General features: G+C 30.2%; 5 protein-coding genes, 1 long non-coding RNA gene and 1 other non-coding gene across 9 annotated transcripts; 4 read left to right on the forward strand and 3 right to left on the reverse strand.

Annotated features, from left to right (window-relative positions):
• The first annotated feature begins 908 nt into the window (after window positions 1-908).
• Window positions 909-1,959, forward strand: LOC121204780 (ethylene-responsive transcription factor ERF017). The gene has a single exon (XM_041075316.1). It carries the CDS (start codon window positions 1,140-1,142, stop codon window positions 1,746-1,748), a length of 609 nt encoding a protein of 202 aa, XP_040931250.1. The 5' UTR covers window positions 909-1,139; the 3' UTR covers window positions 1,749-1,959.
• A 3,609-nt stretch (window positions 1,960-5,568) lies between these two features.
• On the forward strand, window positions 5,569-9,777 carry LOC107932880 (3-oxoacyl-[acyl-carrier-protein] synthase II, chloroplastic-like). Of its 2 annotated transcripts, none has more exons than NM_001416032.1 (13): window positions 5,569-6,026; window positions 6,839-7,044; window positions 7,129-7,332; window positions 7,424-7,534; window positions 7,612-7,707; window positions 7,796-7,856; window positions 7,940-8,019; window positions 8,276-8,344; window positions 8,469-8,553; window positions 8,784-8,938; window positions 9,042-9,122; window positions 9,200-9,259; window positions 9,347-9,777. In NM_001416032.1, the coding sequence occupies exons 1-13, from the start codon at window positions 5,759-5,761 to the stop codon at window positions 9,461-9,463; spliced, it is 1,593 nt and encodes a 530-aa protein (NP_001402961.1). In that variant the 5' UTR covers window positions 5,569-5,758; the 3' UTR covers window positions 9,464-9,777. The 2 variants fall into 2 exon arrangements, with proteins under 2 accessions (NP_001402961.1, NP_001314286.2); NM_001327357.2 differs by having other exon boundaries at window positions 7,796-7,841.
• Window positions 9,778-11,645: 1,868 nt separating this feature from the next.
• Window positions 11,646-14,147, reverse strand: LOC121204781 (peroxiredoxin Q, chloroplastic). Its single transcript, XM_041075317.1, has 4 exons — window positions 13,643-14,147; window positions 13,432-13,569; window positions 13,237-13,326; window positions 11,646-12,095 (listed from the first exon to the last, which is right to left on the reverse strand). Exons 1-4 carry the CDS (start codon window positions 13,844-13,846, stop codon window positions 11,877-11,879), a joined length of 651 nt encoding a protein of 216 aa, XP_040931251.1. The 5' UTR covers window positions 13,847-14,147; the 3' UTR covers window positions 11,646-11,876.
• Window positions 14,148-14,800: 653 nt separating this feature from the next.
• LOC121204782 (uncharacterized) lies at window positions 14,801-15,473 on the forward strand. The gene is made up of 2 exons (XM_041075318.1): window positions 14,801-15,126; window positions 15,216-15,473. The coding sequence occupies exons 1-2, from the start codon at window positions 14,957-14,959 to the stop codon at window positions 15,349-15,351; spliced, it is 306 nt and encodes a 101-aa protein (XP_040931252.1). The 5' UTR covers window positions 14,801-14,956; the 3' UTR covers window positions 15,352-15,473.
• A 1,414-nt stretch (window positions 15,474-16,887) lies between these two features.
• Window positions 16,888-16,960, reverse strand: TRNAA-UGC (transfer RNA alanine (anticodon UGC)). The gene has a single exon. It is a non-coding gene; the product is annotated as a tRNA-Ala (tRNA).
• A 1,785-nt stretch (window positions 16,961-18,745) lies between these two features.
• On the forward strand, window positions 18,746-22,225 carry LOC121204783 (uncharacterized). Of its 2 annotated transcripts, none has more exons than XR_005899962.1 (4): window positions 18,746-18,888; window positions 18,988-19,685; window positions 20,426-20,495; window positions 21,305-22,225. It is a non-coding gene; the product is annotated as an uncharacterized lncRNA (long non-coding RNA). The 2 variants fall into 2 exon arrangements; XR_005899963.1 differs by having other exon boundaries at window positions 18,767-18,888; window positions 19,004-19,685.
• A 1,867-nt stretch (window positions 22,226-24,092) lies between these two features.
• On the reverse strand, window positions 24,093-24,921 carry LOC121204784 (probable E3 ubiquitin-protein ligase RHA1A). Its single transcript, XM_041075319.1, has one exon. The coding sequence runs from the start codon at window positions 24,879-24,881 to the stop codon at window positions 24,270-24,272; it is 612 nt and encodes a 203-aa protein (XP_040931253.1). The 5' UTR covers window positions 24,882-24,921; the 3' UTR covers window positions 24,093-24,269.
• Between the last annotated feature and the right edge of the window lie 143 nt (window positions 24,922-25,064).

A 25,064-nucleotide genomic window follows, 5' to 3' on the forward strand; every position in this document is an offset into this window, starting at 1 on the left:
TCATTTACAATTTAACTGCAATAAATATATTTCAACAGTAAAATCATAAAAAAAATTCAAAATATAATTTTCTTTAAATTGTAAATGTTACCTCTATTAAGATTTAAATTTTCTTATGTTTTTTTAATAGTTTAGGGACTAACTTGATCTATTAAATAGTGGAGGAACTAATTTCATTTCTTCTTTATATAGAGGAACCTATTGAGGAAGTTAACCTTAAACCCCCCTGAAATTAGGATACTTTATTAACAAAGTTAATTGCACTTAACGTCCCAAAATTATGACCCTCATTCTAAATTGATCTCGAACTATAAAACATTCTAATTACATCCTCAAACTATTTACGTTATATCAACAAAGTCTTTCTGTTACTAAAATTGTTAATTTAATCATTAAATGGGATGTCAGATGAAAAATTTATAGAAAAATGAAAATATAAAAATAGATGTTATAAAAATTTTGGTTTTGAATTTTTATAGAAACTATCGTTTATTCTCTCTCTCTCTCTCTTTCTTCGGTTTTACTTTATTTTTAGTTTTTAATTTTAAAACTTTCATGCAAAAATATTTTACTTTTGTTTAAAATTATGTCACATAAAATTTTATGTCATTTAATTGTTAAATTAACGGTTTCAATAATGAAATGACCTAATTAACATAACATTGATAGTTTTAGGATGTAATTAGAACATGGTAAAATTTAGAGACCAAATTCAAATGAAAGTTACAATTTGGGGATGTTTAGAGCAATTAACTTTTATTGCCATGAAAAAGACAGTTGTAGAGTTTTTAAAATATAAAAAAATAAATTTGGGCACGAGGAATACAAGGCCCACGTGGTGGAAAACATATCTCGCCCCTCCCCCCCTAGCAACGTGAAAGTCCTTTAATGAGATGGCGTTCCTTATTACCACTTTACGGCTACGAAAATCCAAATCATACGCGCCTCACTTATGTTTGACTGAACACTCTCCGGTCAGATTATTATCCATCAACTTCACTTCATCCCTAACCTTCTGCCACTCCATATATATATATATAAAGAAGCCGCAAATTCCCATATTTGTTCTCAAGGCAAAATAAAAAAAACAAAAAAAAATCATTAAATATCACTTTACTTTAAAACTGGAGGACACAACAATGGTGAAACAAAACACGGGCCGGAAGCCCGAATCGGAGCGACCCGATTCGAGGTTCAAGGGTGCTCGGAAGAGGAAATGGGGGAAATGGGTATCGGAAATCAGGTTGCCGAACAGTCGTGAAAGGATTTGGTTGGGATCGTACGACACAGCGGAACAAGCGGCGCGTGCATTCGACGCGGCTCTTTTTTGCTTGCGTGGCCGTTCAGCTAAGTTCAATTTTCCCGATAACCCACCGGATATAGCCGGTGGTGGGTCATTTACGCATGCTGAAATCCAAGCCGTAGCTGCCCGTTTCGCCAATTCGGTTCCTCCGAGGACACATGCGGAGGAGCAATCCACGTTTGGGTTTCAAACGGAATCCCCTTCGCCGTCGGTTTCGGTCGAGACCGTACGGGTCGACTGCGAGTTGCCGGTCGATGATGGGTCGTTTCTCGATGATTTGACAATGGGTTCGGGTCATTATGATTCGGGTTACGGGTTATTCCCTGGATTTGATGATTTTTCGAGTGATTTTACGGGATTATTGTCGGTGCCTAACATCGACTGTGAAGAAGATGATAATTTGGATTGGAATTTAAATTCAGAACCTTTTCTTTGGAATTTTTAAAAATTTAAACTTAATTAATGGAGTTTTTATCCAAATATTTGGAGGGTCCAATTTTTTTATGACCCATCCTTTCATCTATGTATACATATACATATATGTACGATATTCTTGTTTTAAAAGTATTAGTTTAATGGAAGAATAATGTAAAGCTAAGCATTCTAGTATGTTATTTCTTTTGGTAAAATTGTACAAAAAGTTCTCATGATATTTATTTTAGTGGATTTAGTCCCTTTACTATAGACCAGTTTAAGGTTTGGGTTACATGACTAAAGCTTGAAGTTTGGCCCGGTATTTGGGAGAGTTTGAAGAAAAAGAAAAATTAAACCTTAAAAATAAGCTTATGCAAGAAAGTAGACTTGTTTAAAATATTAGTTGGGCTTAAGCTTCAATTAGGGTGTGCGCCTTTTGAATTTAATTTAATTAGATTTGGTTGTCATCCAAATTAGTTCGGTTAATCAATTGACCATCAAATCTAATTCTATCAGGGTTGGTTAAAGACTTTTTAAAATTTCGATTATCAATTATTTTGATTTAAAATCGAGTAATTAATTGAATTAATTGAAATTATTAGTAATAATATAATATGGATCCAATATATTAGATAGGTCCAATACATTATATAAGCCCAAGATATAAAAATTAATACCTTTATATATATTATAATGGGCTTAAAAAATATTATGAAAAATAAAATAAAACTTAAAATAAAAGAAAGAAACACGTAAAAATATTAGTTAATTTGGTTAACAGCTCAAATTAACCAAATTTATTTTGGCAGGTTAATATGCTTCTAAAAATCGGTTCAGCTAATAGTTAAATATTTTAAATTTCAATTAATTTAATTAATGATAGTTCAATTCGAATATTAATTAAATCGACATTTTGAATATCTGAACTCCAACATTTAAGAGTCAATTTTGGCTCAATCTTGTTTTAAATATTGTAATATAATGTTTTATTTTATAGAATGTACTACTTTTCTTTACTCGTACTATATATAAGTTATTTTGAATAATATATTTGTAATAATATTTTAAATATATTACATGCATAAATTTTATAAAATAATTTAAAAATTAAATAATACTAAAAATTATTTTATATTTAAAAGATATTAATATATCTTATTACAGTGATCTTATTTTAAAGAAAAACAGTATCATTGAGCTTATTGAATCGAATAGAATTTTCATTAAGGTTTCTTATCCATCCAACTCTAGCTTGAAATCATTCCTCACGGTGGTTCGCGGACTTTAAAGGCACTCAATATTTTGAGTTTGAATGTTGCCTGTAGGTTGCAAAAGCCGAGGTGAAAACCGCAGAAGGTTTGTTGTTGACGGAAGCGAGCAAGGAAAACAATCATCGGCACGGTGAGGAACAATATACAGCTTTCCGTTATGGTGCTTGATTCGTTACTAATACCTTAATTCCTTCTCATCGAAGCAACTTGTGATACCTTAATACTTTTCCATGTACGTTGCCAACAACTTAAAAGGCGGAGGCGGGACTGATTATGTCACTCTGATGGCATCCCATGCATTGTCAGAAAAACAAAGGCTAATTATCCCAATGATTGGATTATAGTTTTTCAATCTAAAAAATAAGGACTAAATCTCAAACATTTTGAAAAGTATAGGAATTGACCAATATATTTTATATAGAGTAAAATTTAGGTTAAATTCCACTATTAGTTCCTATACATTACGAAAATTGTGGATTTAGTCTCTGTCTTTTAATTTAATTAATTTTAGTACCTATACTTTCAAATTTTGAAATTTTAATCCTGACCCAAACAATAGTAGTTAAATTCATCTGCTTAAATTCAATCCCTATACAATTGCAGATTTAATCTATATTCACCAATTAGATCGTTCTAAATCCATTAACTAGGTTTTTAGTAAGTTATATATGTAAATAACAAGCTGATAAAACATTATGCATATGACAATATGTTTGCCGCATCAAATTTTGAAAATAGCAGGGATTAATAAATCTAATAATTATCGTTTGGTGAAAACTAAAATTTTAAATTTTGAAAAATAAAAATACTAAAAATAATCAAATTTTAAAATTTATAATTTTCGTAATGTACAAGGACTGATAGTAAAATTTAACTTAACTTAAAGATTTATATTGCAAAAAAGTATAACCTTGGTCACCAATTTTTTGACTTTTCAGCTGAATGGTCTTCACTGTAGTTTCTTCAATAAGTTTGGTCGGCGGCCTAACGATTTTTACAGGTGAGTCCAATTATTTAATTTGGAAAATTTTTATTTTGTACACATCAATTGATTTCAGGTTGGATAAATTTAGATTACTTACTTTAGATCGGATTTGAGTCTTTAAATCAATTTATATTGAATGAGATTATATTATTGATTTTTCATTAAATAAATTAGATTAAATTTAAATTTGATAAATGATTAAAAGGTCTAAATTACAAATACAACACCTATTTTAATAATAAATATAAACAATATTTAAATAGCAGGTAATATAACTATATATATTGTTATAAAATTTATGTTTATTTGGAATAAAATTTTATTAAATATTACTTTATAATTTTATTTTTAATAAAATATAATGAGAGGGCAGAGTCCAAATATAAGGGAATATCCACTTCTCAATTTGATGTTTTCATATATTATTCATAAAAGAAGTTATTAATGAATTTAACAGTTCTCATTTACTTTGAGATCGGAATTTTACGCATGGTACAAAACTAATAATAGAATTTAATCGAATATATGTAATTGTTACCATTTGGATTAGAATCAAAATTTTAAAATTTGAAACCTACATAAATTAAAATTGATAAAATTAAAATATAAGGATTAAATTGATAATTTTCATAAAGTGGAAGGACTTAATAGCAAAAATTTGGCAAGGGAAACGGTCTTTTTCACTCACCTAACTGGAGCATATGCTGATTCAGAGATTCTAACATTATATGGAAACGATTCATATCTTTGAGAAAATATTATTTAATTTCAGGTTTAAATTATTATTATTTTTCTTGGTTAAAATATAATACGGGTCCTTGTACTCTTTACAAATTTAAAATTTAGTTTTTATACTTTGATTTTCAAGAATTTAGTCCCTCTATTTTTAAGATTTCAAAATTCAGATCTAATTGTTAAAGCTATTAAATTTATTCTCTTAAATTTGTTGGTGTGATATTTTAAAATAAAAAAAATACTCACTTAGTATCAATGTAATTAAAAAAATGACGTTGTAATGAATTTAAATTTAACCAAATAAATTTAACAGAGTTGATAATTTGATCTAAATATTGAAACATGAAAACTAGAGGGACTAAATTCCTAAAAATAAAAATAGAGGTAGTAAATTTCAAATTTACGAATAGTACAGGGACTTATGACAAATTTTAACCTTTTTTCTTGGCAATCGTTGGTTCGATATTTACGATGTTTCAACCAATTTAAGTCAAAATCCAAATTGTTTAAATTCATTATTTTCATCAAATATAAATAAATTATTTTTATTAAAATAGTTATTTTTGTATCGATTCAACTCTAATTTAAATATTTTCACTCGTGACGTATGATATAAATTTATACACTGGTAATATATAATTAAATACTTTTTGAAATAATTTATATAATTAAGCTTTTTTTAACAATTAATTAAAATTATTAATGTAAATTCTATAAATTTATATATTTAACACAAATATCAAATTACAAGAAAAAATTACTTTAATTTTGCGATTTTTGTTGCTCTACGGTTCTTTATATTTTTCAGTCGAGCTCTCTCAGTTGAAAAAATAGACAACCCAAAAAAAGAAGTCTGAGATTTGCCCAGATTCAAAAGCTATTTAATTGATCTTTTCTTTTTCATCATTTTCTTAAAAAAGTTTCAGTTTTTGTTCATTTTTGTTTTTGTTTCATTGATGAGTGGCTAGATTTGTTTTCATTATAATCCAAACCCAAATCCTCAAAACTCTTAAAGTTTCAATTTTTATTTGTTTTTTTTTCTTTATTGGGATGGCATCTTCATCATCACTGGTAAGTCCACTATGTAATCAGTCACAGTCTCCACTGCTCCATTGGGTTGCTGATAGAAGGAAAGCTTTTATTTCTTCTCCATGCAACGGCGGCTCAGCCACCAGCAAAGATGGTGGTGCTTTTGAGCCATGTAATGAGTATTATTCCTCCAAAAATGGCAGCTTTTCTTCATTCTTTGGGTCCAAAAATGTTTCCTTCAATATTAATCACAAGCACCCAAGGCTCAATCGAGGTGTTGCCCGATCTGGTACAAATTTTTTTGCGGCTTTTCCAATCTGGGTTTTTGTATTTTTGGGGTTCTTTTTAGCTGTTTTTATTTGTTTAATATCTGACAAATGTTTAATTTTCTTTATATATACATACCTAGCTGATTAGTTTTACAATGATATGAATATGTTATGTAGCCATCATGTTATTTGGAAGGTGATGTTCTAAGCTGTTGTTTCAGTTGACCCTATATACATACATACATACATGCACACACACACACACACACACACACACACATATGTATATATATAGCTGATTAGTTTGCTCTTTGATCTAACTTAAAGGGATTAATTTGCTCATTTTTTTAGTGGAAGGGACAAAATGCAATCTAACTGTTAGTACAAGGGCCTCCATACTTTTACCTCAATATGTTCTAAGCAGATTCATGTATTAGAGGATCATGTTTTCGTATGTATATGTATTATAGTTGATTAGTTTTATGATGATATGAATATGTATCAACCATGTTCAATATGTTCTAAGCTTATTTATGTATTAGGAGGATCATATTCTCATATCCGTATTTGAAAACGCATTGAACACACCTAGTAACATAGGTTCACCTTTTTACTATATTATAAGCATTAAATTGTAGACATCATAGATTTATCTTTAGTCTTTGGTTTTATTTCAGACAAGTTGGCATAAACTGGTTGTATTTTTTGTCTTTTCCATGGATTTGCCGCCACCTTTATATCTTAATTGAACTTTTATGGATTTTTTCTAAAAAAAAATTTACCAGTTAAATTATGTGTAATCTGCCGTTTAATTCATTTAAAAATAACATAGGACAAGCCATGGCTGTAGCTGTGGAACCGGCGAGAGAGATCATGACAAAACAGAAACCTCCTACGAAGCAAAGACGTGTTGTAGTGACTGGGATGGGAGTAGTAACTCCACTTGGCCATGACCCCGATGTTTTTTATAACAATTTGCTTGAGGGTGCTAGTGGTATAAGTGAAATTGAGGCTTTTGACTGTGCCCAGTTTCCAACCGTAAGTGTGTTTTGGCCTTCGGGTATTTTGTTTGTTGTTATTTCTACAAGTGCTTGTTCTTAGTGCTCTTGTTTTTGTCTCTAGAGAATTGCCGGAGAGATCAAATCTTTATCGGCCGATGGATGGATAGCACCAAAACTATCCAAAAGGATGGACAAATTCATGCTTTATATGCTTATTGCCGGAAAAAAAGCATTAGAAGACGGTGGAGTAACCGAAGATGTAATGGAGGAATTAGATAAAGAGAAATGCGGAGTTTTGATCGGTTCGGCAATGGGTGGTATGAAGGTAATGCTTCTTAAAAATGGGATTCTTCGCAATGTAGTGTTTCTTCTTTGTCCGTATATTTATTCATTTTGTTGGTTTATGGAATGAACAGGTTTTCAATGATGCAATTGAAGCACTGAGGATTTCGTATAGGAAAATGAATCCGTTTTGTGTACCATTTGCTACTACAAATATGGGTTCCGCAATGCTTGCAATGGATTTGGTTAGCCTAAATTTAGATTATGCAATGTTAAGAGTTTACCTTGATCATCGACCTTTAAACTTACGGTTTTCTTTCAGGGATGGATGGGTCCTAACTATTCGATCTCTACCGCATGTGCTACGAGCAACTTTTGTATCTTAAATGCAGCAAATCACATGATTAGAGGCGAAGCTGTAAGTCAAGCCAAAAAAAGAAAATTCCAGTTTTTACGATATAATTCTGAATTTACTATATATCTGAGGTATTTGAAACAAATTGTAGGATATGATGCTCTGTGGTGGCTCTGATGCAGCAATTATACCCATCGGTATCTCTTTCTTGTGTCAGTTTCTTATTTAACACCATTTTATTATTTTTTAACTTGGTAAAACCGGACATACTCCGTTTTATAATGTTTTAATTCAGGGTTGGGAGGATTTGTTGCATGCAAAGCACTGTCCAAGAGGAACGGTGATCCTACAAAAGCTTCACGTCCATGGGATGTTGTAATATTTCGATAACTCTTGAGCTTACGGACGTTAAATTTTCCTTTTGTTGTCAGTTTTATCTCCATGTTAACGAATAAAAGCAGTAAAACCAGAGAATGAGTTAACAGAGTAAACCGCATTTAACCTAATGATTATTATCAAATTTACTTTATATTTATCGAGTGTTTTCTAAAAGCCAATTATTCATCTCACATAAATTTTCCGTCCGGTTTATGAGTTATTTACCTTGATAGTGGTTCTAATTTATGCACAGAATCGTGACGGGTTTGTCATGGGGGAAGGTGCTGGGGTTCTGCTTTTAGAAGAGTTGGAGCATGCTAAGGTACATCCATGTTAACCTGAGTTATAAGTTTGAAACTCTGGTTTGTTTTGAGTTTACCGAAAATATAAGATAAGTTCTGATCTTTGTTGGAAAATTTACCAAGTTTAGGTTTCTAATTTTGCAGAGGCGAGGAGCGACTATCTATGCAGAATTCCTCGGTGGTAGCTTCACTTGTGATGCTTATCACATGACGGAACCACACCCAGATGGTAATAAGCTAGATCTCTATTACTACAAGTCGTTACTTTTTTGCATTAGCTATTTCCGATGGCAGTGCCACGAAGACCAGGCCAGAACTTGTAACCTACATGCTTAAGCTGTACTCGACTTAGCCTTTTTTAGGCACTTAGGCAAACTTGATTTTTTTTTCTACTGTAGCAGCAAATTATACCGTTTTAAAACATTAAAGCGACTTTTATCTGGTGAAATCTGAAAACAGGAGTTGGTGTTGTTCGCTGCATAGAAAAGGCTTTGGCTCAGTCTGGAGTACCTCGAGAAGATATAAATTACATTAATGCTCATGCTACATCTACACCATCCGGAGACATTAAAGAGTACCAAGCTCTCCTACATTGTTTCGGCAAAAATCCCGAGGTTTCTTTTTTGTAGTTTTCTCAAATGATTTGATCTTTGTCCGTAACCTATTTCCGATATTTCTGCGCTGTGAATTTTTGATAAAATATCTGGTTATTTGCAGTTAAGAGTGAACTCCACTAAGTCGATGATCGGTCACCTACTCGGAGCTGCCGGTGCTGTGGAAGCCATTGCAGCGGTACAGGTATGCAATTCAGAGATTTCAGTATGCTTTTTTCCGAACCTAAACATCGGCTCGGTAATGTCTTATTTCTTGTGTAGGCGATAAGAACTGGTTGGGTTCATCCAAATATCAACCTTGAAAACCCGGACCAAGAAGTGGTACATTACCCCTTCCCACTCGTTCTTTTCTTGGATGTTAGAAGTTTTTGCTTCATGACATGTTAAATCAAGCTTGTATCTTTTCAGGACACAAATGTGCTCGTTGGACCAAAGAAAGAAAGGTTGAATGTCAAGGCAGCTTTGTCCAATTCTTTCGGGTTTGGTGGCCACAACTCCTCGATCATATTTGCTCCGTACAAGTAAAAAAAAAAAGAACATAGTCCATGCATCGCTCGTACCGGGTTACCGTAGCTGCTGTTGTACGTAAATTCTATCGGCTATTTGGTCAGGAAAAGTGTTAATATAGGTCAGCTACATCGTGCAGAAGACTCGAGAAACCTCGTCTATCGACAAACACCGGTCCGGAAAAAGGGTTATCATAGGGAGAAAGATGATGTTTAAGAGTTCATTGTTGTGTTTTAAAGATGTCATATTTTCTATTAAATTTTAAAGCTACGATGGAAATTTTGGATTTTTAGTTGATAGGGGCCATTGAAGCGCAAGTATTTTCATGCATTAAAGTAAATATGGGTAAATTTATGGTTTTGGTCCTTTTGTTATGGTTAAATTCGACACTTAATATCTTTACTTCAATTAATGCGATTATAATGTGTTAATTCAAATGAACCCAAAAAGGAAAATAATGTGTTGGTTAAAATAATTAATGCTAATGATGAGTTGGATAATCTACGTTTAAAATAGCTTTAATAATATACGTTTGATTGCCTTGCTTTATATTTGTCTTAATCTTTTGCATTCAATTAGATTTGTGCTCAAATAAAAAATAAAAAAAGTTATTTTTTCTACATATGTATCTAATTTCCTTGTAATTTGTTAATCTAAATTTTATGTAAAAAAATTCATTTCGGAAGGTTTTTAAAATTGGATGGGTGGTCGAATTAATCAAATCACCAATTTAATTTAACCGGTTCTAGGGATAAAGTTAAATTTTTTTTTTTGAGGTGTAAGTAAGTTACATATTTTTATGAGAGTTATGATACAATTTCACCATTTTATTAGCTCATATATTTATAATTTTAAAAAATATTAAATTAAAATTCTATCAATTTTTGGGGCCAAAATATAATTTTACCATATACTAACTTATAATTTTATAAAAATTTAAAGGGCGAAAATTGTAATTCCAGAAGCCAGGGTCACTACTCACTACTAGCCTCCTTATTTTAATCCATGTTTTAATTATTGAATTAACCCATTTTTTAAATTATAATTATAATTATAATTATAATTTTACCGATGGATTAAAATTGACTTTTACATTTTAAACTTAATCAATTAAAATATATTAATTTCGTAAATAAATTTAATCAAATTTCAAAAATTCAAAATTAAACCAATCAATTTACCCCTTTCCATATTTTTTAAGCACAAAATTTAAGCTATCATTAAAATATATGAAAATTATGAGCTTACCTAAACTTAAATTCGACAGTTTTGGACTTATCAACTTTTATTCCGTTTGAAATTTAATTGGATACAATTAGATTTGATGATAAAAATTAATTATTAAAACTTGAAAACAAATTTATTAATTTTGATGTAAATTCAAAACTTTAATTCGAAATTAAACTTAACCCAATCGAATTTCATCTTAAAAAAGCAATAATCTAAAGTTAGATAAAAACATGAATTGAATGTGCCAATTGTGATGATAATTAATTTTGTGGAAATTCAATATTTATGATGATAATTAATTTTGTGGAAATTCAATATTTGTACTTTATAATTATAATAAATAAGGATTAAGGGTAAAAAAAATATTTAAAAAATTGAATAAATCGGAGTTTTATCAAGCTTTTCATTTTTAATAAATATTATTAAATACTCTTATATTATTAAATTATATTATTATCTTTAATATATATTTTTAATCCTAAGTTTAATTATCGAGCCGAAATTGAGTATGAAAATTGATATACTTATAGAGTTTAGGGTCGGAAATTAAATTTTAATTTTTAATAGCCTATATCTTTATAATTTTTAAATCATGTTTAGGGGGGTCAAAGTACAATTTTGCTTTTATTAATTTAAAATTAAAATTTTTAGAATTTAAATGAATATTTTTTCATTTTAAGGGGTCTGGGCCCCCCTATTAGCTTCCTAGATACGCCACTAATTATATCTTGAATTGAGCTCAAACTTAAAAAGAGATATCTAATTGAGTTCAGGCTTGCCAATATTAAAATTCAATTCGGTTCAATAGACTCTAGTGCCATACTACTTAAATTCAAGTGTGAATTAAATATGGATATGAGCCCAGCACACGTAAATTTGATTTTTTTTTTTCACATAATTAAAATAATTGAAAGATTATATTCTCGTATTCAAGTGTGAATATTTGAAGCATTTATGGATTCCCATTAGATTTAAAACAACATCAAACTATGTTCTCAATTGAATATAATACAATTTACTCATAATTCTCCTACATTGTAAGAATCCATGAGACCAAGATTTGCACCTTAATTTCCAACAACACAAATGATCAGCTGGTCCAAAAAACACAGCTATAGAATCATACCAAAAAAAAAAAACTTGTCTAACACAATGAGCACATATGTAAGTACCCGAGGAAGAAAAATTCGACCAATGTTTTTTACAGACTTTGAAGTATTTTCAAGGTTTCGTCGATATGTTTCTCCGGCTGAAACTGGTTGTTGTAAATGAGTTGAACAACCCCTTTTTTGTCGAGAACATACGTTTGTCTCCCAGGCAATGTTCCGAATAGATCCGATGGAACTCCCCACTCTTTCCTCACCTTGTTGCCCTCGTCGCTTAGCAACGTAAATGGTAGCCTGTATTTCTTGGCAAAATTCTTATCGAATCGGAAACAAAAACCGTCAGTTTTTCCGAGTGATTTGGATGCCATTTCAATCATTGTAAATGCAGACATCATACAAAAACAATTAACTCGTTTTGCATATAATGTTTGAACCGCGAAAAAGCAGATCGAAATGTTTCTAGACAACCAAATCCGCACTATCAATCATCATCCTACATGCAAAACCTAGAATCCCTCGACTATTTATGGTAAAAGTATTATGGAGGCTCAGATTACATTTTAACCCTTTACTCGATAATGGGTAAATTAATCTTTATACTTTAAATCAAACAACAAACTAGTCACATTTATTAAAAAATTCTTGTTGTACTGTTAAAAATTGATATAACTAATAGAATAAGGAGTAAATTTTTTATTTTTTAAATAAAGGAGGATAAAATACAATCTTAAATACATCCGTGCCACCATGGTATAGACAAAATATCAAACTTCTGTCCTGTCAATGATTTTAAATGCAAAAAACTTAGTAAAACTAAGTATTCGTTTTGCTTATAATCATACCATTCGAAATCTACGGATCCGATACCTACATACATCCAGATCTACATTATTCATTACTATACCTACATGGAACACAAGGACATATTTCCAGACAGCACAAATTTTCCATCTTGCAATAATTGCAAATGCAAGAAATCTTACAAATTTGCATAAATGAGGATGATTTTCAACAAACTAATCATGGTAAAAATATCGTATAAGAGTTAAATTATATTTTACCCCTTTTATTCAAAAGATAAACAAATTAGTCCTATAAATTAGATTAAAGAGTAAAAAAGTTAAAAATTTCATCTTTTTCTATTGTTAAAAACTGGTATGACTAACGAAATAACCGAAGAATCACGTGTACCTTATGCTAGTACATAAACCAGTTTTTAATAGTAAAAATAGATAAAATTTTTAATAAAATGATCAATTTATTTTTTGATATATAATAAAACAATTAATTTATCATTTTTTAAGTACAAAAAATAAAATACAATGTAACACTCAATTCAATTACCCCAAAGACCATGTCCATGGTTGTTTTACCAACTAATCACCAATTTATTTTCCCGCGAAAATTTGAAACACAACCATATACATTTTCAACTCAAAATCATAGAAATTTTACCTTGTGAGATTCTGCACTATCAACACTAATCCCAATAACTTCAGCTCCAGCTTTCTTAAACTTCTCATAAGAATCTCTAAAAGCACATGCCTGTCCAATTTACACAACCAAAATTCAAGCATCAACAATGGTTTCCACACACACACACACACACAAAAAACCAAATTTTTTTAAAAAAAAATTAAAAACAATCACCTGTTTGGTGCAACCAGGGGTTTCATCAGCAGGGTAAAAATAAACCACAACAGGCTTCCCTTTAAACTTTGAAAGGCTTACATTTTTCCCATCTTGATCTTTCAAAGTAAATGCTGGAGGAACTGTACCTTTATTCACCTGCCCCAAAAAACCCTAAATTCATAAAAGCTCAAACAAAACAACAAAAACCCAAAATCAATCAACAATGTACCTTAGCAGAAATCGAGGTTTTAAAAGTGGAAAAACGAGGAATTTTAAGAGAAGAAGGGTGAGAGAATTTAAGGCCATGAAATTGAGACTGTGATGATTTGGTGAGAATTGGGATGGATTTAGAAAGTGACAACTGCGGCTTTGAAGTGTGAGAAGGGAATAATGAAGCCACTGTGTGGCTTGAAAGACTGAGAGAAGAAGCCATTAACGGGTTTAGTGAAGAAAAGGGAAGCTTTTTTGTGTACGGTTGGATTTTGAATAAGAAAAAGATAAGAGATTGGTGATGGGTGAATGGTTATTGGATCATAGGGGATATGGGAGAAGAATGGTGAATGATGATAGATCATCGGCGTGGACAATTGCTGTCCCCTAAAATCTTTGCCGATTCCATGCGTTAAGTGTAATGAAGAATTGGGTAAATTTCTAGTTTAGTCATTTATATACCTTTTAAATTATGTTTTGATCATTAAACTTCGGAAAAATTATTATATGTGATCGGTAATGTTATTGGTTTGTTTCCGTACGAGGATGTTAAAAGAGATTTTTTTAGGGTTAAATTATTATTTGAGGCCTAAATTTGATGAGCTTGAACTTTTTTTATCCAAGTTAGTCCTTGAACTTAGCAATTATTGTCACATTGGGCCTAAACTTTTTCTATCCAAGTTAATCCCTGAACTCGATAGTTATTCCAATAGCAGGGCTTGAAATTTTTTTTTGGTCCCTGTTATTTCCTTGAAAATTGACTCACTACCAATATAGGGCCTAATGTGCTGTACGACTTAGGCCTAAACACTACCAAGCGCAAATGTCTATATTTTCTTAATAGATAGTTATATGTTATGCATGGTTGGTTTCAATTAGGTGCTTTCACTCTTTCAAAATTGTCATCTCAAGCTTATTAAAGTCAAGATACAAATCCTAACTAGAAAGAATATTGACCTGATAAAGACTTTGTCTTCGAGCAACATTTCGAAAAATTTTCCAAAAAAATTGACCTCCCTTCAACAATGCTAATACCGATTCAGTATACTAGTCAAATTTGTCTAATTTAATATTTTAATTTTAATTTTTTTAATTTTTTTTAATAATAATTAATTGAAGTAAACCCAAAATAAATTTATTTCAAAAAATAAAATCCCACTCCAACCTTTTATGTAATGTACCATTGAGCCACATAGCCATCACTATACTTCGGCCCAATTCTTTAATTATAGAGCAAGGCTCAATGCGTTTATTTTGAGTTCGAAAATTTGAAATATTAACAACTAAAGAAAAAAAAGAGGGATTTAGGGTTTTCGGCAATTGAACATCAACAATGGAAGGATTACAGAATCTGGTCCGTTCCTTCCCAAAGGACACAAAATCAGGCTCCCCTTCTTTCTTGCCCGAACTCCCCTACAATCTTCGCGGCGGAGGAGGTAGCGGCGGAGCAGCCGGCGCTTCTTCCGTTGATACAGCTCGTGTTTTAGTCAGCAGGCCTCCTAGGTATATTATCCATCGTCCATTTCAATCAACTTAACCTCTAATTACTTAACAATAATCCTTGCAATCTATCTCGCTTTCGAATTTTGCAGGCAAGTTGTTTCGCTGTGGACGTGTTCAAAACTCTCTGGATTTTGCTTCGTCGCCGGAATCATCGTCGGTTACTCCCTCAAACGCCGTGTACGGCGCTGGGCTTCCAAGCTTCTCAAGCGATTAAAAGATGATTAGTGTAATGTTATTAACCCTTTCAAATCCTCTCAGATTTTTCGAATATGTTCTTTTTTTCTTTTTTAAAATTTCTGCCATGGAATTTCAAGAAATGCAAGAAATAATTTAAATTTTCAGTGCTATATATGGTACATTTACATCTCTGATCATGATTATGCAAATGCGCTTCGAATTTCTTGGGTTATATTTGTATCAAATTAATTTGAATTTAATCAATTTAAAGTTAATATTTTCGAGTCATCTCTATTTAGTTCAATTTAGGATTGAGATTTTGAGTTCAGGTAAATTGTTTTGTTTTAAATCTTTTTGGCTTGAATTTGTGTTCAAATCTCACATTTATCGTGTGGAGATAAATCTCAAAATTACAAATTAAATTTTATTTATTGTGTAATTTAATATATAAATTTTAGTGTAATTATATACATATATAACTTTGATTGTGGTTTTAACTTTATACACGAAACTTTAAGAAATAAATAAATTAATTTCTTAATATAATTATTTTTGAATACAATATATAAACATAAAATGATGTTACATCAATAATTATTTTAATAATTTTTGAGAATTGAATCAGATGACAATTTTATATATAAATTTACGCAAAATCAAAATGTATTTTAATATTTATTGCAATTTCTTATTGTGCTTTTTGGTTTATGAAGAGATGTTGATATGTATCAAGAAACAACTTCAAAATGCTCAATTAATAGGGATAAATATTAAAATTATACATTTCTTTTTGGTAGAATGTTAAATTTAACCCTCAACGTTTACATCTTTTATTAATTTCACTCTTATATTTTTAAGCTATATTTGATCTTCAACCTTTAAAAAAGTCATACTTAACTGTAGACCTTTTAAAAATAATTAGAATTGTTGTTTTTTTTCGAAATAGAAATACTAATTAAAACATTAAATTTTTAGAAATTATAGTTCACATATCAATCCACATGCATGCTCTCTCTCTCTCTCTCTTTAAGAACTTATTACAAATTTTTTGAATTTTAATTTCTTTGAATATTTTTATAATTTTTAAATTATTTATTGGCGTGATATATAAGATAAACAGTGCCATGTCAATAAGAAATACATGTAGATTATCATGCCAACATCAATAAAAAAATTTAAACTTTTGGTCAATATTTTCATTGAAAAAAAAGATTAAGGGTTATAGATTATTATATTACATAATATTTATAAAAAAATCACGTTTTTTTAATTAATAAGTTTAACACTTATTATTTTGAGTTAAGACTGAAATTTTTAAAATTTAAAAAGAATAGGGATTAAAATGATTAAATTGGTGGACATGAATTAAGTTTACAATTTACCTAATGAATTTAACTTCTACTGTTTGAGTCAGAGTTTGAAATTTTAAAATTTGAAAAGAATAAGAATTAAAATTGACCAAATTAATTTTAAAATTTGAAAAGAATAAGAATTAAAATTGACCAAGGGGTAAATTCATGATTTACATATATTGCAGGGGCTAAAAGAATAATTTGACCAAAACCTAAGTTCGGACAAATGTTGTGGAGATGCAAGGGATCGAACCCCGTGCCTCTCGCATGCAAAGCGAGCGCTCTACCATTTGAGCTACATCCCCTAATATAATTTTATAGTTTATTTATATATCATGTCTTGTAATAATATAAAATGGCCTAATCAACTTGAACTTTGATAAGGAGTTAACTATTTATTCTGATTTTTTTTTAATTATATGTAATTCTACAAAATTTTTAGGTGATCGGTGTGATATAATCTTAGAGTGTCACATCATCATACTTTAATGAAATCTAAATTTATGAATCGATTTTAAAAAGTTACCAAATTACGAGATTAACTTGAAAATAAAAAAAGTTCAAGTGATAATGTGATACAATCTTATATTACTTAATGTTTTTTGTTTTCTTTAAAACATGAACTCTAATGTCTTCTGAACTCATGTTTGTCTTATATCAATCGGAAAGCATCCAAGTGCATCTCATTTTTTACTAGATAGATCTTTAAACTCAATTTATGATAAAATATTATAGGTATGCATTTGATTATTCTTATTCTACATATAAGAACCGATAATGTGGGGGAAAAAGAAGAAGAAAACAAAACAAAATGACTAACATGAATTTAATGAGTTATGGCTTCGAAAAATCCCTAAACTCATACATTTAACAAATTTATTTGTATTAAAAAATCAATCTCTAATGATCCAAAAATATATTGGATTGAAATCCTTTAAAGATTAAGGTTGGAATAATACTGTTTTTTTTTTACCTTCTAATTATTATTTAGGGTAAACTACATTCAAGTCATTAAACTATTAGTAAATTTATATTTTGGTCACTAATCTTCAAAAAGTTACAATATGGTTATTGAACTTCTTGAAAGCTTTAATCTAAGTCACTAAGATGTTAAAACCGTTGCCATATGGCCTTCTTTGTTCTCGCTACTTGCACTAATCGTAAGTTCTTCTTCCATTTATCTTTTATAGTTTAGGTTTTTTTTTTTCATGAAGCAACTTTGGACGTCACAGAGTTGAGAAATAAAATCCAAACATCTTTCTTATCTAATCTCTAACACTGTTTGTCAGATCTACTTAGATTTAAGGTATATTATTCTACTCGTCAATGGGTATTGATCTACCATACCAATCATCAAATCATTACTTGGAGCACCCTAGCCATACTTTAAAAAAAAATTGATAGCATAGTGACTTAAATAAAAACTTTTGAATAATTTAATGACTTAAATGAAAATTTTTGAATCATTCAGTGACCAATTTATAAGTTTTTAAAGTTGAATGACCAAAATATAAATTTACTAATAATTTAGTGACATTGGGTGAATAATAAAAAAATTACTAAAATTCAACAATAATTTTGTAACCTCATATGTAAAATTAAAAGGAATATAATTTTTTATCTTTAAATTTCACCATTAGGTCTATTTTGGTATCTATATATTTTTAGTATCTGGATTTTGCAATTATATCCATTTTGGTCTCTAAAACTAAAAAATGTAAAAGTTTGATTACATGATGTTCTGAAATTGTGTCACATAGCACAATCTTTGAGTCATACATCATCAAACATCGACGAAATCCAAGTTTAAGGAACCAAAAAGGTACATGCACCAACATGGATCTAGTTAACAAGTTTAGGGACCAAAAATATATTAACCCATTTCAATTAATTATAGTTATTATATAGATTTTAGCAGCCAAAGGGCAAATAAAACGGAAAAAACGGAAAAACTCCAACCACCAAGTCCTACACACTGGCTTTGTCCAAAGAGAATTTTTTGTGACGGACAAAATATTCAATCAAACAACAAATTTACTTGTAATAATTTAAAAAATCTGATTTTTTTATATTTTTTTAATTTCTTTAATGAATATTTAGTCTTTTTTGTAATCCTCTATTGTTTTTCCCCAATTTTTTGTTGTAATTTTTGCTTTAATTTCCTCCAAAAATCTTTTTATTTTCCTGTTTGGTAATGGCTTTTCTATCTGCTAATTCTTCCCATAAATTTCAGGTAATAAGCTATTCTTTAATTATTATTTCTTCGAATTTTTTTCCGGTTTTATTTTTTTGTTAATTTAAATTATGGTTAATTTGCTTCAATCATGGAAAGCTTTTATGTATGAAAGTTTTAACGGTGGATGACCGAGGCAGCGGTGTTAGCAAGGTGGCCGGGATCCGGCAGATCGTTCGATTGAAGGAAATCCTTCAAAAATGGCAAAATGTCGCATTAGGTTTGAGGCCGAGTGCTCCCCGCTCCGGTGACGGTCCCAGGTGTGTATCAAGACCATTCAACAGAAGGCTAACGAATGCTATGTATTTCGATTCTGAGGAGGAAAGTTGCACGAGTCCCAAACTGCCACCCCATGTTCCGAAGGGATATTTGTAACGTATAGTTATCTGTGGAATGGAATTAATTATCTTCAGAATTAACGGTTCAGAATTAATCTAGAATTAATTATAATTTCTCCCAAAATTATAAAATAGAAAAATAATTTGTTTCAACACATTCGAACTCATATTTTCCTATGTTAACAATAATAATTATATAATTGAGTTAGACTCAATCAGCAATATAAAAAAAATATTAAACATTTTAAAACAATAAAACGTGCGTGCAATTTAGGTGAGCCAAGCGAAGTGGAGCCCGAGTCCAAGACATGGAATTTATTATAACTCGGTCATAACACTTGAACATCTGGTGATTGAAATACGACGCCGTGTAGTGAATAGACTCGGCTTTAAAAGCTCCCCAGATCTGGCTGGGGAGCCGTTTCCAAAGGCCACAATTTCGCTTCTGCTTGTGAACAGGTATATTTCTCCTCTCTTTTTTCTTTTTCTTTTTAACTTCTAGATTTGAACCTCTCTCAGCTCAGATCTGCTATCATTAGATACATTTTGTTTCTGTATGATTGAAATTGTTGAAAAGCTGAAGCACTAACTCTATCGATTAGCTTCCACTCCTTTATGCACACCACCTTGCTCAACACTAAGCACGCTACTTGCTAGTTCATTAATCAATGATCCGATCTGTTCATTGGAATTGTGATTGTAAACCGATGCGTGAATGATGTTATTCATTATGATTTGAAGCGTCGGAAACTCTTTAGTTTGATGCTTAGTCTGTTTCGGTATGAGAGGAATTGTTGAAAAACTGAATCAGTGACTGCATCGACCAACACTGAGCATGCTACTTGTTAGTTCAATTATCAATGATCCGATCTGTTCACTGGAATTGTGATTGTAAATCGATGCGTGAATGATGTTACTCTTTATGATTTGAAGAGTCTGAAGCTTTTTACTTTGATGCATATTTTGTTTCTGTACGAGAAGAATTGTTGAAAAATTGAATCAGTAACTGCATCTATCAACACACAGCATGCAAATGCGTAATCTATGACTCGATCCCTTCGCTGTAATCGTGATTGTAATCGATGCGTGAATAATGTTATTAATTTTAATTGGAAGAGTCGGAGCCTTTATAGTTTGAGGACTGGATCTGTGGAATGGAATTGAAGCGCTAATTTAGTGTTTTTTTTTTTTGTGCGTAGAATGCACCAGTGATGGACCAGCAGCATGCTCTTTCACGCGGTTGCGGAATGGCCTTTTCCAGCTAATGTGGTGAGGAATTGTTTGCTTTTTGGTAACTTTTTTTCCTCAATAATGAAAGTTTTAGTGAAAGATGTCTGGATTATGCTGTTGCAAGCCATCACTACGTACTAGATCATATGCTTTCATTTATTACCAAAGTCCATATTTTCTCTTTTTTATTAATTTTTCCACAGTATAATAGAATCTTGCTAGTGAAATAACAGCATATCCTGTAAAAGTATCATAGAGCCTCTTGTACTAGGAGTCGGATTGTATTTTACCCTCTCTACTCAAAAAATGAGCAAATTAGTCTTTATCATTACATTAAAAAGCAAATTGATCAAATTAGTCTTTATCGTTACATCAAAAAGCAAATTGATCATTCTTTTAAAAATTTCATCCATTTATACTATTATAAACCGATCATTTTACATCAGCATGAGGTTTACATGACATGCTACGTGGCTAGCACTACCTAGTTATTCCGCCAGCCACGTTAGTATTTAATAGTACAAATAGATGAAACTTTTAACAGAAATAACCAATTTACTTTTTTATTTAAAATATAAAAACTAATTTGCTCATTTATTTAGTAAAATGGACAAAATACAATCTGACTTCTAACAAAATGCCTCTATGATACTTTTATCCCACCATATATCCCTTCCAATGGTTTGAAATTTCAGCTTTTGATATCAGTATTCACTTGAACTTGCTATGTGACATTTACTTGTATTTTGCCTCTGTTCTGACCCAAAGCATAAATCTGATTGTAATAGAACCTTTTCAGCTTTGAAATACAACCAAATTGTCTAGGGATTTCATATTTGTTCCTACAGGTAACATCAGTAAGGCTGCGTTATCTTCTGGTACTCGAAATCGAAAACTAGACTCAATTACGGCCAAGCCACTCTAGGAACTAGCCTTTGCCGCACCAGTGTGTCACTTGTTTAATTTTTATCTTGCCAGCCTTTTCAGTGGTTACGGTTTATTCGGTTTTAAAGATTTTTCTCAAACCCTTCCGGGTTTCTGTATCGCATAGTGAAATGCCATTGATTTTATGCATATGTTATTGAGGAGGCCAGGATGTTTGAACTACAGTTTCGGGAGTCGAGAGTGGTAAGAGCCGATAGTTCGAGAGAAATGGATGTCCGTGTTTCGAGACGAGATTAGCATATAACCGAAGTAGGGTTGGCGGAGTTGTAAGTGGCCGGAGTGGTTTGCACCGACAGTTTAGGAGAAGTAGATTGACCTATGTTGGATTCGAGAATAACTGAGATGGCAGTTGTGGTAGTCAATTATATGTGTAAAATTTCATCCATTGTTAGCAGAGGCAGAAGTAGAAGCACTGAGATAAATAAATCTGGAGATTTTAACTTCAATTTCTCAAACGGTTGAAGGATTCTTTTCGATATTATTCTATTTTTTCATTTAATGAATATTTGTATCAGAATATCGAGAATGACTATAGGTGACAGATGATAACATATTGAGATGTGAAGGCAGGGACCGGATAAATGAAAGTAATCCTGTCTTCACATTTCACTATGTTACCTATTTGTCGCCTATAATTAATTTCGATATTCTATTACAAGTATCCATCAAATGAAAAAAAAATAAGAATAATATTGAAAAGAATCCTTCAAACGTTTGATGAAATTCAAGTTAACTTTATTATTATTGCAATCTCCTGATTTATTTATCTTAGTTTTAACAATAAATCTCTATTAATAAATTCAATAGTCAAATTATTAACGGTATAAAAAGGTTATGAAATGACATAAAATCTAAAAGTTTTACATTAGTGTAAGTAAATCTTTTTTATTTTATAATATATAATAATATAGACTCAACTCATTAATCCTAGTTTGGTTAATTAAAAAACTGATCTTATCGACTAGTTCAAAGTCGATTCATTTTTCTCAACTAAAATTAATTTTATATTAAAAGTTAATTAAATTAAATCGAAAAAAACTCTATTAAATCAATTACTCAAACATTTCCAATTGAATTAATCCAAAGGTAAAAACTAAGCTTATATCCAAATTCCAATAGGTTGACTATCAAGATTCTTAATTACTAATTCCCTCTATTTTTTCCTAGGTCGTTTCTATTTTTGAAAAAAAAATATTTTTAGAAACTCTGGGAATTAGTCCCTTCAAAAAGGAAATATAGCAATCAAATATATGGTGTCATCTCATGGTAGCCAAAATTTTTCCAAAGATTCCAATGTGGTACTATTTTGGTCATCTACATTTAATTATTAGCTCATTTCATGATTGAACTTTATCGAAAGTCATATAAAAAGTAGGTTCTAATTCTATCTCTAGAAAATGAAAAAGAAAGCATTTGATATAAAGTTGAATAATTATGTGCGGTCCAAAAAAATGTTAATACTTACCAATAAGAATAAAAAGAAAAGAAAATATATAAAGGCTAAAATTTCAGATTTCAATTTTATTAAATATAACCAATCAAATTTCAACCTTGGTATAAAATTAAATTATTTATATTAAAAGTATTTTTTATATGTTAATCTATTAATTCAGTTGTGCTCTCACGTCACACCCAATGATTGTATTTGTGGAATGCACCTAGCACTATAATGAATAGGATTTTCGTTTATTAATGGTTGGCCTTAGTAAATCGGGCTGGTTTATTAAATAAATCCAACAAAAATAATATATATTTAGTTTATTTATATTTATTTTTTTGATAAATTATATAAAATTAGTTTATCATTTAGGTATTATATAATTAATAATATTATTATTGTTTGTACGTTTATTTTATTTATAATATAATTATTAATATTTTTATTATTTTATATCTAAAAAATGTTTTTTATTTATAGATTGTTTGTAAACATGTTGGTTAACATATTTATATCATATTGTTTAATGTTTATAAATAAGTTGAATTAAACAAATGAATAAGTTTAAACTAACGAACACAAACACAATTTTCAATGTTTTTTTTATAAGTATGAACTGAAGATAAAATCATAAACAAACATAAAAATAAGTAAACATACATAAACCCATTAGTTGAAATTCAGTTTATTACACACTTAAATTCGATAAAAATATCATGAAGGTTTTTGTATTAGGAGTTAGATTGTATTTTGTCCTCTTTATTCAAAAAGTGAGAAAATTAGCTCGTTAGATCAAATAGTAAATTGGTCCTTTCTAATAAAATTTTTATACATTTGTATTATTAAAAATTAATATAATTGATGGAATAACCAAACAATGACACGTGACATGTCACATGTACTTTATGTTGACTTGCATGGAACAATTTTTAACAATAAAAATAATCAAAATATTTAACAAAATGATCAATTTACTCTTTAATTTAATGTATAATTTTAAATAAAAGAAACAAAATTCAATTCTTACTACAAGTAAATCCATATTATACATTTACCATCAAAATACACCAAATTGGGAGGGGGAACCTTTGTAGTTTATTTACAATCCAAAAGAAATAAACAATTTATGAAAAAAAGAAAAGAAAAGAATATATATATACAATTGTAATTTGATTTTTTCACCATACCCTGCAAAAATATATAATAAACATTGCTCCAAACTCTATCTCCATCACAATTCAATAATTAATATATGATTTTAAAAAAATAATAATATATTGAGTATAAATACATACATCATTATTAGTGAGGACTCATTAAAAATAAAATAAAAAATCATTTAAAATCTAATACAATCTAGTTTACCTAATCTGTTGACAATCTAAAAAATAAAATATTAAAAAAAACTAGATAATTAAATATATGTGGTTCTAAGGAAGAAGATCATCACCAAATAGGTAAAGTAACCTATCAACCGCCCAACTTGGTTCATTAGTAGGCCAACCAAAGCTTTGAGAACAAGTAAGCAAAGGTGCCCTACAAACTGGACAAGTCTTGTGATTATCATCTCCATCATCATGATCATGATCATGATCATAGCCTACCCATCTATCAATGCAATCTTGATGGAACACGTGGCAACAGTTCCTCAATTCCCTTACATCATCACCTTCTTTGAGTTCACACAAGCAAACAGCACACGTGTCAGAAACCCAAGGCATCCTTTGTTTAGCATCCCCATAGGTTGTTAAAACCAAGTTGTCTCTGATCATATCTGAAGAAATTTGATGAGAATTTGATGAAAAATTAGGAGTGAAGAAGAAAGAGTTTATGTCTTTGAATCTAAGATTAAGAAGCCAAGACAGAACCCATCTTAAAACTGCTAAAAAAACAGCTGTTTTGTAAAGGACATGGCTTAAAATTAGCCCTGGATCATCTACAAAGAAACACATTGAAAAAATAAATAAAAAGGAAAATGGAGTATTGATTAGCAAGAAATGAAAATGGGGGGTTTGATTTAGAGGAGAATATAAGACTTCCATAATATATATAGAAAGAGAGATGGAGGGGACCCAAAGATAGGGGACATAGTGGGCTGCTCTTTATTTGGAATAAAAAGAAGATGATATGATTAGGTCACACTATAAACTAGCTGTTGGTATGGACGGTGCTGATTATCCCCAGTTAAATTACCATCCTAATCATTTTATTTTTATTAGATTATA

The sequence above is a fragment of the Gossypium hirsutum genome, chromosome A08, assembly GCF_007990345.1.
Source record: "Gossypium hirsutum isolate 1008001.06 chromosome A08, Gossypium_hirsutum_v2.1, whole genome shotgun sequence".
Classification (NCBI taxonomy): Eukaryota; Viridiplantae; Streptophyta; class Magnoliopsida; order Malvales; family Malvaceae; genus Gossypium; species Gossypium hirsutum.